This window comes from Gadus macrocephalus, chromosome 23 (genome assembly GCF_031168955.1).
Source record: "Gadus macrocephalus chromosome 23, ASM3116895v1".
Taxonomy (NCBI): domain Eukaryota; kingdom Metazoa; phylum Chordata; class Actinopteri; order Gadiformes; family Gadidae; genus Gadus; species Gadus macrocephalus.
The window spans coordinates 11,306,574-11,319,822 of record NC_082404.1 but is presented as its reverse complement, the minus strand read 5'-3'; the positions used below and the strand labels follow the sequence as shown (position 1 = coordinate 11,319,822).

At 41.4% G+C, this 13,249-nt stretch overlaps 2 protein-coding genes across 3 annotated transcripts; one reads left to right on the top strand and one right to left on the bottom strand.

Moving 5' to 3' along the window:
- On the bottom strand, positions 1-4,112 carry rmdn1 (regulator of microtubule dynamics 1). Of its 2 annotated transcripts, none has more exons than XM_060045846.1 (10): positions 3,748-4,112; positions 3,292-3,397; positions 3,119-3,206; positions 2,604-2,763; positions 1,567-1,656; positions 1,317-1,372; positions 1,091-1,178; positions 945-975; positions 701-834; positions 1-367 (listed from the first exon to the last, which is right to left on the bottom strand). In XM_060045846.1, the coding sequence occupies exons 1-10, from the start codon at positions 3,871-3,873 to the stop codon at positions 326-328; spliced, it is 921 nt and encodes a 306-aa protein (XP_059901829.1). In that variant the 5' UTR covers positions 3,874-4,112; the 3' UTR covers positions 1-325. The 2 variants fall into 2 exon arrangements, with proteins under 2 accessions (XP_059901829.1, XP_059901828.1); XM_060045845.1 differs by having other exon boundaries at positions 3,119-3,209; positions 3,748-4,105.
- A 162-nt stretch (positions 4,113-4,274) lies between these two features.
- On the top strand, positions 4,275-10,945 carry LOC132452982 (copine-3-like). Its single transcript, XM_060045833.1, has 16 exons — positions 4,275-4,745; positions 5,108-5,287; positions 5,584-5,658; positions 6,067-6,138; positions 6,420-6,497; positions 6,605-6,694; positions 7,286-7,384; positions 7,478-7,564; positions 7,822-7,881; positions 8,008-8,141; positions 8,380-8,434; positions 8,884-8,935; positions 9,066-9,199; positions 9,651-9,884; positions 10,043-10,170; positions 10,549-10,945. The coding sequence occupies exons 1-15, from the start codon at positions 4,590-4,592 to the stop codon at positions 10,163-10,165; spliced, it is 1,629 nt and encodes a 542-aa protein (XP_059901816.1). The 5' UTR covers positions 4,275-4,589; the 3' UTR covers positions 10,166-10,170; positions 10,549-10,945.
- Positions 10,946-13,249: the final 2,304 nt, after the last annotated feature.

Below are 13,249 nucleotides of genomic sequence, written 5' to 3'. Positions count from 1 at the left end.
GAAGGTTGACTTTGTCTTTATTCGGATTTCTCATTGTATGCGTGTTTCTTTGTAGATTGACAGGTTTATGCATTGAAGTTGAGACAGATACGGACGTAGCCTATTGACAGTTTATTTCTGCTAGCGTTGCCCATGATTAACGAATGCCCTCTTCCAGGAAAAAAAAATATTTTTTTCGATTTTCTGTTATCAAAAGGGTCAAATAACATTATCAGCTCCTATCACATTATTTCACTACTCATTGTTACAAATGCAATAAATTAAGATTAAGAAAGCGGGGGCTCGAAGTAAAGCCTACGAAGATCAGGGTGAGATATTTGTCCCCTCAGCCCAGCCGTTTGAGGAGCTGTACAGCTTCTTGATGGACCTGTGGAGAGGTGCATGTATTCAGCTTCAGCCACAAAACAACCCAAACAACATATGCTTCCCTCAAGGTATTTGGACTCGACTCATAAATTATCGAAATTGTTGGCATTACAATAGTTGAGCTGTAAAATCAGGGGCTATATGGGGATGCGTTTGTAAGGAATACATAATTGTATGAATGAAACACTCATACAGACATAAAAAATAAATAGCTAGGACTTGTATCACTCACTCGTACTTTTTTAGCTTTTTCCTTTTCAACTATACCTTTCCCAATTCAAGAATAAGTGTTGTTTTCTAGGGTCCCATCCCATTGGGTATGGTTGAGGCCTACCTCTTTGTCCTCTGTGGTGATGGGCCGGTAGTCTCTGGCCTTGGTCAGCCACAGGTGGGCGTTCTCCTTGTCCTTCAGGGCCAGGTAGGTCTTCCCCAGCATCAGCAGATTCTTACTGTAGAAGCCCGGTTTCACTGAGGGGGAAAACACAGCACTTGGGATGAGCCGGTCAATGATGGGGCAAAGTTCGGATCCAAACCCCACTTTGTTATTTAAATTGGTGTGTTTGATGGCGCTCTTTTACCTTCTTCTGCTTTCAAGAAGAACTCCAGAGCCTAATGGAGTCAGTAAAATATGACTTATTCCTGTTCATATTGTAAAGAGATGCTCATGTGTTCTTGAAGCTCTTTTAAACATTTGTAATCGGGCTAAGGAGTGCTGACTGCTCACCTCTTCGTACGAGGACGTTGGGGGCGTCCCGAAAATCACGGTTGCCAATTTCCGGAGGGACCATGACAACTCGGCAAAAGAGAAGCACCTTTTGGACGAGCAGGAGCGTTGGTGTTTACTGTTTGGCCAATTGCACGTCTCAAGTGCAAAGTTCTCCAATAACTGGATTCACTTTTAATGGTGCACAACATGTCAGACAGACCCGAGGACTTTAAAACAGACTCACCAGTATCCTAATATGTATACTGTGGTAGGGTCATTGGGATTGAGCTCCTTAGCTCTCTGCAAAGGGAGGACAGATAAATATTTCTAAAGCATTACAAACATGAGTATTTTCCCCCGTCAGGATTCATAAAGGTCACACACAATGTACTGGAACAACCTATGTGTACCTTGGAACACCCTTGGAACACCCTATGTATTTATATACATATACACATGGTTATAATTCGACCCTTCAGCAAATTAGTGTTTACCTCCAGATGCTTCCGGATAACAAGGGACTTCTCCAGCTTGTGTTTGGTTCCCATGTAGTCCCCTAAATCACTGAGGAGGATACCATACCACTGTGTGAGAGGGGAGAAAATGAGGATGAAACGTGTATGTGGTTTAGCATCTTCCATAGTAACTAGTATCCTAGTACGCAAAGTCAAACGCATCTGAATCAAAAGCGCCAGCTCATTGAGTTTTATGACACAAGGGCAGAGAGGCCATTAGATACGGTTAGTTTACATTATACAGGATTCCCATTATTTTGATCTTATTTTCTGGTATTTTCCAGGACATCAACCAAAACCTTTCTGTGCTCAGTTGTGCATATTCCCCATACGGACTGTCAATGGCAGCAATCCTATTCTATTGAATGTGTACCGTGATACATTTTCATTCACAGTGAACCAAATTCATTGAGGTGTATTATAAACTAGGATATACAAGCATTTAACGTCAATCTATTTGCAAATAGATTTTTTGAAATGCCTTTCTTTTTATATTTAATTTATTTTTTGGAGGAAGCTGGACGGAACAATGAGATGGAACTCCTGGATTTGGAACTAAGCTGCTTTAGGCTTGGAAGGATTCAGTGACCACCAGAATGGGGCCAGTTCCTGGAGTTACTGCGAAAGCCCTCATGGAACTCCCTGACGCATTGGTAGGATGTTAAACTCGCTTTACCCAACTTCCAATTTTCCATGACGTGTTCCAGGACACTCTTTACATTTGAAAATGTTCTATGACTGGAAAACAACTTTTTAATATCAAGGTTTTCCAGGATACATTATATGACTGAATTTGGTAGACTTTTTGATTTTGACTCTCAAACACCTTTGCCTGTGTCAATGTGTAGCTATACATCTATTGCTCCAAGTAGAACAGACAAACCTACTCCAACTAGTCAAGTACTGGTTTGTTTCCCAGCATGATGAACCCACCAACCGAGAGGTGAGCATAATCTTTGAATTAATAATGGTTATAATGTGAGTACCCAGAGGTGATGGGGGTGAGCTTTACTTACTTTGTGCGACGCAAAGCATGCATCGTCTTTCTCAAGGGCCTTCTCGGCATAGCCAAAGGCCTCGTACACCAGCGCCTTCTTCTGGTCGGCGGGCACGCCCTGTACCATGGCCCGGTCCCGCGTGGCCCGCGCCAGCCTCCATAAGAACTCGACGTCATTGCTGAAACCACGCAGGGTAGACTCGTGTGTGATGCCATTCAGACCTGTGATTCGTACCACTGTCCGATTCTTGGGTGTCATGACTGCAACTCATACTCGTGATACACACAAATTCAACATGTCACTGGATTAAGACTGACGGCTATGCCTAGACCTTATTACTGCTCTAAAAACGGCACTGAAAGGTTAGGAAGATCCAGACTCAAAAGGCAGGGTGATTTTGTTTAAGCTGTGAGATGTGATAACCTGATCCCAATACATTAACAGATATCTAGGCCTTAATGCCTAATGCCTAAACCTTTTCAACGGCAGATAATTTTAAGAGCATATTATAAACAAGGCAGTAAGATATTAACCTGTTGTTATACTGTTGTAGAAGTTGATAAAGCTTTTCTGTCTCTGCACAACTGTGGAGGTAGTCAGCCTGCTCAATTATCTCCTCTTCTGCTGTACAATAGAAAAGCACAATGAATTTGTTTAGAATGAATGTGTTGTAATATTTGTATGGATGGATGGATAGGCAAATCACCTTTTTCTAAAGCAAAGACCACTGCTGCACTATGAATTCCTCTGTAAGCTTCATGGCCCAGGTAACACACTGTAGGTAGTCCTAGGCAGAACGCTACTCTCCCACTCTGTAGAGAAAGAGAAGCAAAGTCAGCTCAGGTTACCAGGTGCATCTATTAATTAACAGGTAGGGCCTACACATGACAGTTGTCATGCCACTGTTTGCTCAGGAGGGCATCCTTTTAGGTTTTCTTAAGTATCACTATAACTCAGTAAAGTGGGGTTATGATGGTTAATAACTAAGCTACAGATCTATCAATGCTTGCCCTTGTTTCACCTACATCGCATTTAAATCATACCGATAATTCCAAGGTCAAAACACGATGATCTAACCCTTAAGAACTAAATTACGGTCCGATGCAACTAACCATTAGTCATCATCAACTTCCATTGAATAGCAGTATGAATCATTATTTACAATTAAAAATGCGTTAGTTCTCTTCGCCGTTGTCCAAATAAACGATGCAACTCCCCTGCTCCTGATGATCGGGTTGCCAGACAACAAACTCCTTGTTAAAAACCGCATTAGTAGTGTCCCTGTCATGCTGGCAGATGTCTACAAGGTACTGCTGCTGAACGATAAACAAATAGACGGATACTTGTTGAAAAAAAGAGGAGGGCATTCAAGATTGCAACGCACTGATAATGTTGCAAAACCGCAAAGCTTTTCCACATGAATCTTTGACCTATGAACAATTCATTTCAATTGGTAAACTATAATCAAACGTTAACTAAATACATATAAAAAAACACAATTTAGCGGTGGTTATTCAGTTTTAACTGTTCGGTTTTACGTGACTGCTATTGAATGCAACTCAATAGCGCCCGCCACGTGTTTGCTGTCGATATGAAACAGAATATGAGCATAATAGTTCCGGAATCATTTTAGATTGGTACATTTAGTTTAACGACTGGTAAATTATGATATAATTCACTTAATCCACACTCGGACATTAATTAAATGGATTTGGGTTTTGTGTTAAAGTTGACATGATGTATTTGGGCGTTGTATACATTCCACAACGTCAGTGAGGGAAACGCCCACTGCTGTCAGATGGCATCTGACTAGCGTGAACAGCAGCATAGGGACTCTTTTGTATTGTTTATGTAAAATTGACTGTTCTAATATTGAAATATCAGTAGGGTATTCTTAGATGGTAGGATTAGGTTAGATGGTATTCAGTTTTCATCAATGAATGCTTTCTCTATTCAGTGAGAAGTTTCTGTTGGAGTTTTTTTTTTTGCGTCTAAAAAGCTGCAATGGCTACCGGTGGGCCAGTGCCCGTGGTTCCTCTCCAATGTGTGACCAAGGTGGAGCTGACGATCTCTTGTGAGAATCTAATGGACATGGATGTGTTCTCCAAGTCTGATCCACTCTGTGCGTTGTACATCGAATCAGGAACTGGCTGGTATGAGGTGTGTAGTTGCTCCAGTACACATATTACTTATTTAAACCCTGCATGATTGCAAACATTATTGAAAAATAAGTTCACCAATAGGCCTACTCCATGCGCTCAGAATATATTATGGGGGAGGAGAGCCGTCAGACATCCTTTAAGTGGATTAGTTTAGTTTAATTAAAACACATTTTCAACATTATTATCCATTACCTGTAAAGCGGCACATATATTAAGCTGTGTTGTGCAGCATTCTATGATTTCAGGTGAAAAACAACAGTCTTACATCTCTCAAAAAGTTAATGTATAGTACAGCATTAATTTCTGCACATTAAAATGTTTTTTGTATATCTGTACAATGCTTCTCCAACCCCCCAACAGTTTGGTCGCACAGAGATGGTTCTGAACTGCCTTAATCCAAGGTTCTCCAAGAAGTTTAAAATTGACTACTTCTTTGAGACGCTTCAAAAGCTGAAGTTCTGCGTGTATGACATCGACAACGACACGTATGACCTGGGAGACGACGACTTCCTGGGAGAGCTGGAGTGCACTTTAGGCCAAGTGAGTCCACTCTCACATCATTTAGCAACTTTAGACACTTGTATCCAATGCGACTTGCATGATACAGATGAATGTTGCATGCTAAGTGCCTACGGTTAGACTATGGACAATGGGGTTTGAACCTGGAACCTTTACACCGGGAGTCAAACTACCCGAAACCACTATCCTTAATGCCCTGCTTTGTTTAGGGTTTGCGCTCGGATATGTATTGTGTGCTTTCATATGTGCCCATTTTGTGCTGTGCTGTAGTGAGTAATGGTTCCCTGTATCCTCAAGTCATTTTGACGTTCCTTCAGATTGTGTCGTGTAGAAGGATGACTCGCCCTCTTCTGCTGAAGGACAGGAGGACAGCCGGGAAGGGAACCATCACAGTAAACTTCCTCAGTCATGTTGTTATTGTCGTAGTTATGCACACATGGAAGGCCATCAGAAAGAATAGAATATCTCCTCTATGATACTCGGGTCTATTTCAGAACGTTCACCGAAGTTCGAGTTTACTTTTGTACAATGGAACATGCATGGTCAACTTACAATAATATTACTTATTTGCTGCTTCAATTTCGATAGCGACAAAGTATATAGAAAGATCAGTCAAATAATGAGTATTTTTTTTCTACATGTGACTGGCTCTATAGTTATATATCTTTAACTAGCATATATCGGGTAGGACAGGGTTTCCCATTAATCATATCACTCTAGACTATAGGATTAATGGTCTAATAACCTGAATTTAATTTAATATAACGAAGAACAAACAATGAAATATTTTTCTTCCAAAGATCTGCGCTGAGGAGATTCAGGACAACAGAGTGGCTCATTTTGAAGTTTCAGCTCGGAAGCTAGACAAAAAGGTACAGCAACCGCACCTCCACGATATTATAGCTCTTTATCCGACACTTTGAGATCCTGTACCTCTTCCTCGTGAGAAGGCCAGGTGTGCAAAAAGTTAAAAGGCATTCAGACTCTTAACTGGGATTCAGAGACACTGCCTTCCCATCCAACAGTTCCCAACTATTGTCGTGTGTACCTCCTCCATCCTTTTCTAAAGAATACTGACAAAGTTTGTCTCCGTTTTCAGACGGGCTATTATGATATGTGTCTCTTTGGTTTATGTGAAATTATTTTATTGCAGTATTTGTGGTGGTCCGACCCTTTCCTGGAATTCCACAAGCAGACAGAAGCTGGGTGGCAGCTGGCCCACAGAACTGAGGTACACAGCATAACAATCCTTCCACCGCTGTCTTACGGTCTTACAGCGGTCTTACTACTCACAGCAGTCTGTTGTTCAACCGCCTCATATCGGCTTGTGTCACCCAGGTGGTGAAAAACAACCTGAATCCAACATGGAGGCCCTTCCGTATCACTGTGCAGTCGCTCTGTGGAGGCGACGTGGAGAAACCCATCCGAGTACACACACACACACACACACACACACACACACACACACACACACACACACACACACACACACACTACCACTGTAATAATTGCATTCTTTGTATTAACCTTGCACGTTGCTCCCTAAAATCTTCATTAACAGTGTGATGTGTGCTGTTTATTTTCTTTAGCTTTTCTTTACATTTTCTAACTTGTGTGTGTGGCTCAGTTAACAGCGCATCCCAGTGTGGAAACAGCTTTTTGACGAAGGTATGCTTGCGGCCTCCGGCCCGAGTTTCATGGCAGTGCATCACGAAGGTGTGAAAATCTCACTCACTCACTCACTCACTCACTCACTCACTCACTCACTCACTCACTCACTCACTCACTCACTCACTCACTCACTCACTCACTCACTCACTCACTCACTCTCACAAACACTGTGTTGGTCTGTGTGTGGCACTCTTAAGTAGTGTGTGGTGTGTGCACCATTTAATGCATGTTTTTTTGTTTTTTAATGCACCTGTGTGTGTGTGTGTGTGTGTGTGCGTGTGTGTGTACCTCTGACATGTGAGAGGAGACTAGATGACATTGTGGTCTGTGTGTCCTTCTCCGCCCCAGGTGGACTGTTACGACCACTACACGAACGGCGCCCACAGCATTATCGGATCCTTTGTGACCACCCTGTCACAGTTGGAAGCCGGCACATACACATCTCCGGTGGGAATTGTGTGCGTTTTTGTGTGCACTTATTTGTGTGTTAAGGGTGTTTCGTCAAAATGTAGATCATTTTTTTCCTGATCTTCTTTTCAGGCTGAGTTTGCGTGCGTGAACAGGAAAAAGTCTGAGAGGAAGCCAGGCTACAAGAATTCTGGTGTCATTTGCATCAAGAGATGTGAGGTATATGTCATATCATGTTTATAATAAGCTTGCTTGGCTTAGGGTTAAGGTCACAAGTAACACATTTGTTTAAGAAAAGTGACAACTGAGTCAGTCTAAATGTATTAATATATGGTCCACATCATCTTCATCCACAATCTGCAGAGTCAAATTAGCCGATTGCTACCGCCCTCAATGAAATGTCAATATAAGCCATCTGATATGTCATCTGAAATGAATGGTGTATGCGAGATGAAAAGCTTTGTATCAACATTCAGGTGGTGAAGGAGTACACCTTCTTGAATTACATCATGGGGGGCTGCCAACTCAACTTCACGGTGGGTTGGCAGCAGACAAGCATATAAATGATCGGTACGATGTGCACCGTGTCTTGTCGGTACGTTTTCCTGCTTCGTAAGTTGATCCTTATCCCCCCCCCCCCCCCCCCGCCCCGCCTGCTCCAGATAGCCATAGACTTCACAGCCTCCAACGGGGACCCCCGGAGCCCCCAGTCCCTCCACTTCATCGACCCCCAGGGCTACAACGAGTACCTGGCGGCCATCTGGGCCGTGGGCTCTGTGGTCCAGGACTACGACAGGTGAGCCGCGGTGCGACAGGAAACATTGCGTTGTCCGTTTCCCCCTGTTTACCAACAACCCGTCCTCTATGTTGGGTCCTAATGTTTCCAGAGGAAGGTCAACAATAGTCATCATCATCTTTGGGAGTCAATTCATGTGCCTGTTCATGTGAAAATGTTAACTTTAAATGACCTCAAAGGTTATGAAATACAAGCGATCATTCACTTATAATAACTGAACTCTTTCCTACCTGTGCAGTACCAAAACCTTTCCCGCCTTCGGGTTTGGAGCCATCGTGCCTCCCACTGGGACGGTATGTCCAACCCATTAAAAAACCATCGCAAATTAGTTGTAGCATGTGATCTTAATCTCTTTACCAAATCCTCCAGTAGTTACCAGTAGGAGGGACAATGGAACGACACTAGGAGAGATATAGTTAGTAGTCACGTCACCTCAAAATCTCATTCATCATTAGTGGGCATCCACTACATCCAACTCGAATGAGTCGCCAATAACGTCACTATCGGTTTGACTCCTCTATCCATCATTCATTCAAAAAATAACTCAATGTGTCAGTGCATATTTCTCAACATTCCGTAGAGAATAAAACATTATATATTTCCTCTTCATTCGTGCACTGACCAAATCGATTTTTTAAAGACCCTATCCATGGGTAGATTGAGCCAGGGTTTTTAAAATAGAGACTAGTTGTTTCACAGTTAGGTTAGATTATATAATACTACATTGATTATTTTTCCCCAGGTGTCCCATGAGTTCCCGATAAACTTTACGCCAGATTATCCATTCTGTCATGGTAGGTCCAAAGCTTATTTTCCAAAAGTTGTATTTACCTGTGTGCACTGATCCAACAGTCTTTATCTCTGTGGAAATGCGACCCATGTTGTATATGCTTACCATGAATACTTGTGGGTTTCCATGTTCAGGCATCGAAGGGGTGGTGTCTGCCTACCAGCAGTGTCTGCCCGTAGTGAAGCTCTACGGACCCACCTGCTTCGCCCCCATCATCAACCACGTGGCCTGCTTCGCCAGACAGGCCATGCAGCAGAACACTGCCTCGGTGAGATAACGTCCTAGCTGGCGCTTACCCGACCCTCTATCGGGAGCAGCCATGTGGACCATTAGCTGAACTGGCTGCACTCATCATAGCTCATCTTGTCAATTTAGTATAGAGAGATCCAGCTTAATGTGGTTTTAAGGTAGTTGCAGTCAGACATGACAGATTTGACGAGTGTATTAGAATGAGCTGAGCGACTGTTAATCAGATACACCTGTCGGAAACAGACTTCATTGAAACAACTCTTTGGATCATCTAATAATTTTTTTTTATCCCTTCTTGTAAAGTCGTGAACAGAATTATTTTAGTTCATTTTCTGCACGGCATCGGATGTTAGACAAGCCAAGCATTGCACTTTGCCCCGATCCCTGACGCGTCCGCTTATGTTCATTCTGTGTTTACCTGTCCACCTGTGTGTGTTGCCCCGCCCCAACAACATTCCTGTCCCTCACAGCAATACTTTGTTCTGCTCATCATCACCGACGGCGTGATCACGGACATGGACCAGACACTAACTGCCGTCGTCAACGCCTCCCGCCTCCCCATGTCCATCATCATCATCGGGGTGGGCGCGGCCGACTTCAGCGCCATGGAGTTCCTCGACAGCGACGACAAACTGCTGCGGTCGTCGCGGGGCGACGTGGCCTTCCGTGACATCGTCCAGTTTGTGCCTTTCAGGGCATTCAAGGTGAGCGCCGGTATTATGATTGGACAATAAATCATTATTAGATCATTCATAAATATATGAAGAGTAAAAAGAAAATATATATTTATATAAATTGGTGGGTAAGATAATAAATAAAGGCTTACCTCGTCTGGTTATTTGTGTGTTCTCTTCCCTCGCAGGCAAACAGCATTGCTCTAGCTCAGAGTGTCCTGGCAGAGTTGCCCGACCAAGTGGGCCACTTTTTCAACTTCTTCAAACTGAAGCCTCCCAATGAAGTCTCCAGTCAAGCAAGCACTCTATAGAGAAGGTATGAACCAGCTCTGAATGGCTCAAGATGAGTGCTCGTACTTGACTCATAGGCTGTGGTTGAAACTGGCTTGTACCTGTGGCTGACCTATATATGGCTGGTGGTGCAGTGGAAATTGCTGGCTTGTGACACAGTAGCTATAGTCGCCTTGGTAACCGGTGTGTGGTCTACTCAGTGCCAACGCTGTGAGATATTTGCTTTGTTCAGCTTAGTCTCCTCACCTGTGTTGATTATTTTAGTTATCCTTGTTTTGGTAGTAAGCTTTGCACATCATTTTGGTTCGTACATGCTTTTCTCTATTGTATTATATTGGTTCTTATGTAAATCTATATATATGAATTATCAGATGGCATCTTATTTTATTTGATCCTTTAACAGGAATTCCCTTGCATTGTGCTACTGGTCAAGACTCAAATCAAAGTAAAAGGACAAACCAGACCCCAAGACTACCGGTGGCCCCCGTGACTCACGCATGGTTAGTTGAAAGTGTTATCTCTTGGAACATTCAGGATGTTCATATTCATACGTATATGCATTACCAACAGAATGACTATCAACATGGAATGAATTAAAGGATAGGAGCTGCAGGCTTATATAACTGCCTTGACATTAAGGTTGTTTTTAATAATTGTATTCAGAATTATAGTGTTAAAAACAACATTATCAGTCTTCTGTGTGTGCCTGTATGCTTCATATATTTCTTGAACTTCATAACTGTTTTAGATTGCTTTATGTCACTCATCTTCTAAAAATAAAATTGTAAACGCAGAATTCACTTGAATGTCTCTTATGCTCCCTTGTCAGTTGTTGCTACTGTAATGTCACTAGAAGTCTATCAAACCATGCTACCCTATTAAAAAATGCTACGTTATGTATTTGGCAGCATATTTAATGGTTAGACCATTTGCCTCTATCAAAAGATGCACCCGCTGCAGAATCAAGTGGTTTTACAGCAATACTGTAAAACAGCAGTGGACACACACCATTGACACTGTAAGAATACGGGGAGTATAGTTTGATGCTGTATTATAACGTCTTTATTGAAGATTTCAGCGGTACAGTGTGGGCAATGTATGTAATGTAAAAAATATATACATAGCATTTTAAGAAAAAGCATCAATAATATTAATTTAAAGTAAATAAATACCTTCAACAAGAAAAGTGTTGCTAAGATATTATTAAAACATATATATATATATATTTGTGAATTGGATTCTGTATGTGTTTATACTGAATATGCAATAGAGAATAATTATTCAAAAAATAATAACAACCAAAGATCGTAAATCTTTATTTTCCTTTTAGACATTTCTTACAGAAATATAGAGCGCTCCTGTCGTGGCCATATTGGTCACACTCAAAATGTGCCCATCTAATGCACAATTCACACTGCACCTACCAAAAAAACAATAAAAAGAGCATTTGGTACACCAAAAAATCTACAATGAGATAAATGTTATGGTCAGACATATTTTATGTTATACTTTACCATTTCAATTATGCTCTCGTCTGCATTTTTTTGAGCAAAAGAAGACCACACAGTTGTCCTCTGCCTTCCCTAGAAACAATGTTTTTCAAAAGCTTATAAACTGTGGCAACTCAAATCATTATGTGTGAGTATATAAATCATTGTACAAACATGGTACATGTGATCGTAGAAAAAATTTATTTCACAGAAGACTGACCAAAATACCCAATAATAGTGTAATCAAGTTATGTTTAATAATGTAAAAAGTAACCTTGCTTTATAGTACATGACCCACACAGACTAATCACCTTATGTGACTGAGGTGATGGAATTTGCATTGACTTTGACTAAGAAAAATTGATGGCAATGCTTCCTGCAGTTTGATGCCACTGACCTTTGGACTGAAGCTACATGCAACCGTGCATGCCAGGCTCGATTTTCCTTTCCTTCCTCTCCCTCTTCACTTTGAACCAAAGCACCTCCTCTCCAATGTAAGACAGTGTATTTTGGTTCTTCTTTTGTACACGTTTAGCATATGCCTGCTTCTGTTTGTCCTGAGACTTTGAGATGTTTTCCGCAGTTCTTTTTTTTACACACTCCATCGACTTTATTTTTTCATCCAAAAATGAATGAAAGGTCCTCTCCTCGGGCAAACTGATGGTGGAAAGCTGAAATGACAAACAAGTGTGAAAAAATAGTAACTTCATTCGAAGTATTTTACAGTTTAATTGCTAATCAAAAACAGTTTCAACCTGTTATGTGCAATTTATGTTTATGGATGGAAGAAAATGTACTAATCGTTCAGTCATTATGATAATTTTTTCAAGGACTCCTGAAACTGACCGGCAGGTCAACAGGAACCTCGGATGGGAAAACAGCCTCTCTCCCATACATCATGAGGAAAGGACTGTGTTTGGTGGTGGTCTGGACCTTTGACCTTAATGAAAACAACGTAGCTTCCAAGAAGACATCCCAGTTGTTCTGCTTGTCGTTGACCAATTTTATGAGAGCTCTAAGATGTAAAATAAGAAACACAATATAAACAAATTAAATTACGCCTGTCTCACAAATAGTTCAAAATGTCTGGCCCAACGATGCACTACATCACGTATTGGTATGAAATACATATCAATAGTGAATGAATAGTAAAAGATTAAATTTGTGAATACATTTATATTATCCATGGTTAAAAGCAACACAGTTCCGTTTCGGGAAATCAGAGTGGAACGAAAAAAAGACCCGCTGTCACAAAGCTATACTAAAAAAGTTTGAAATAAACTTGCTGCTTTATGTTGTGGCTTGTCTTCACATCCAGACCATTGGTTTGGGGGTGATAGGCAGCTGTCACACTTCTTTCAATAGCCAACATATTGCAGAGGCTGGTGTTGAGCTGAAATAAAAAGAGTTACAGTAAAAAAAAAATCCAAAACAGAAAGGAATTATTCCTGAATTGTATTTACTACAAACGCCTTTTTAAAATGCACATACTTCATTAACAAATTCTTTTCCCTGGTCAGATAGGATTCTTTTGGGACAACCATGTCTATAAATAATAGAGCAGATGTGGCGTCCCACTTCAGCTGCGGTTTTAGTCTTTAATGGGAAAGCCTC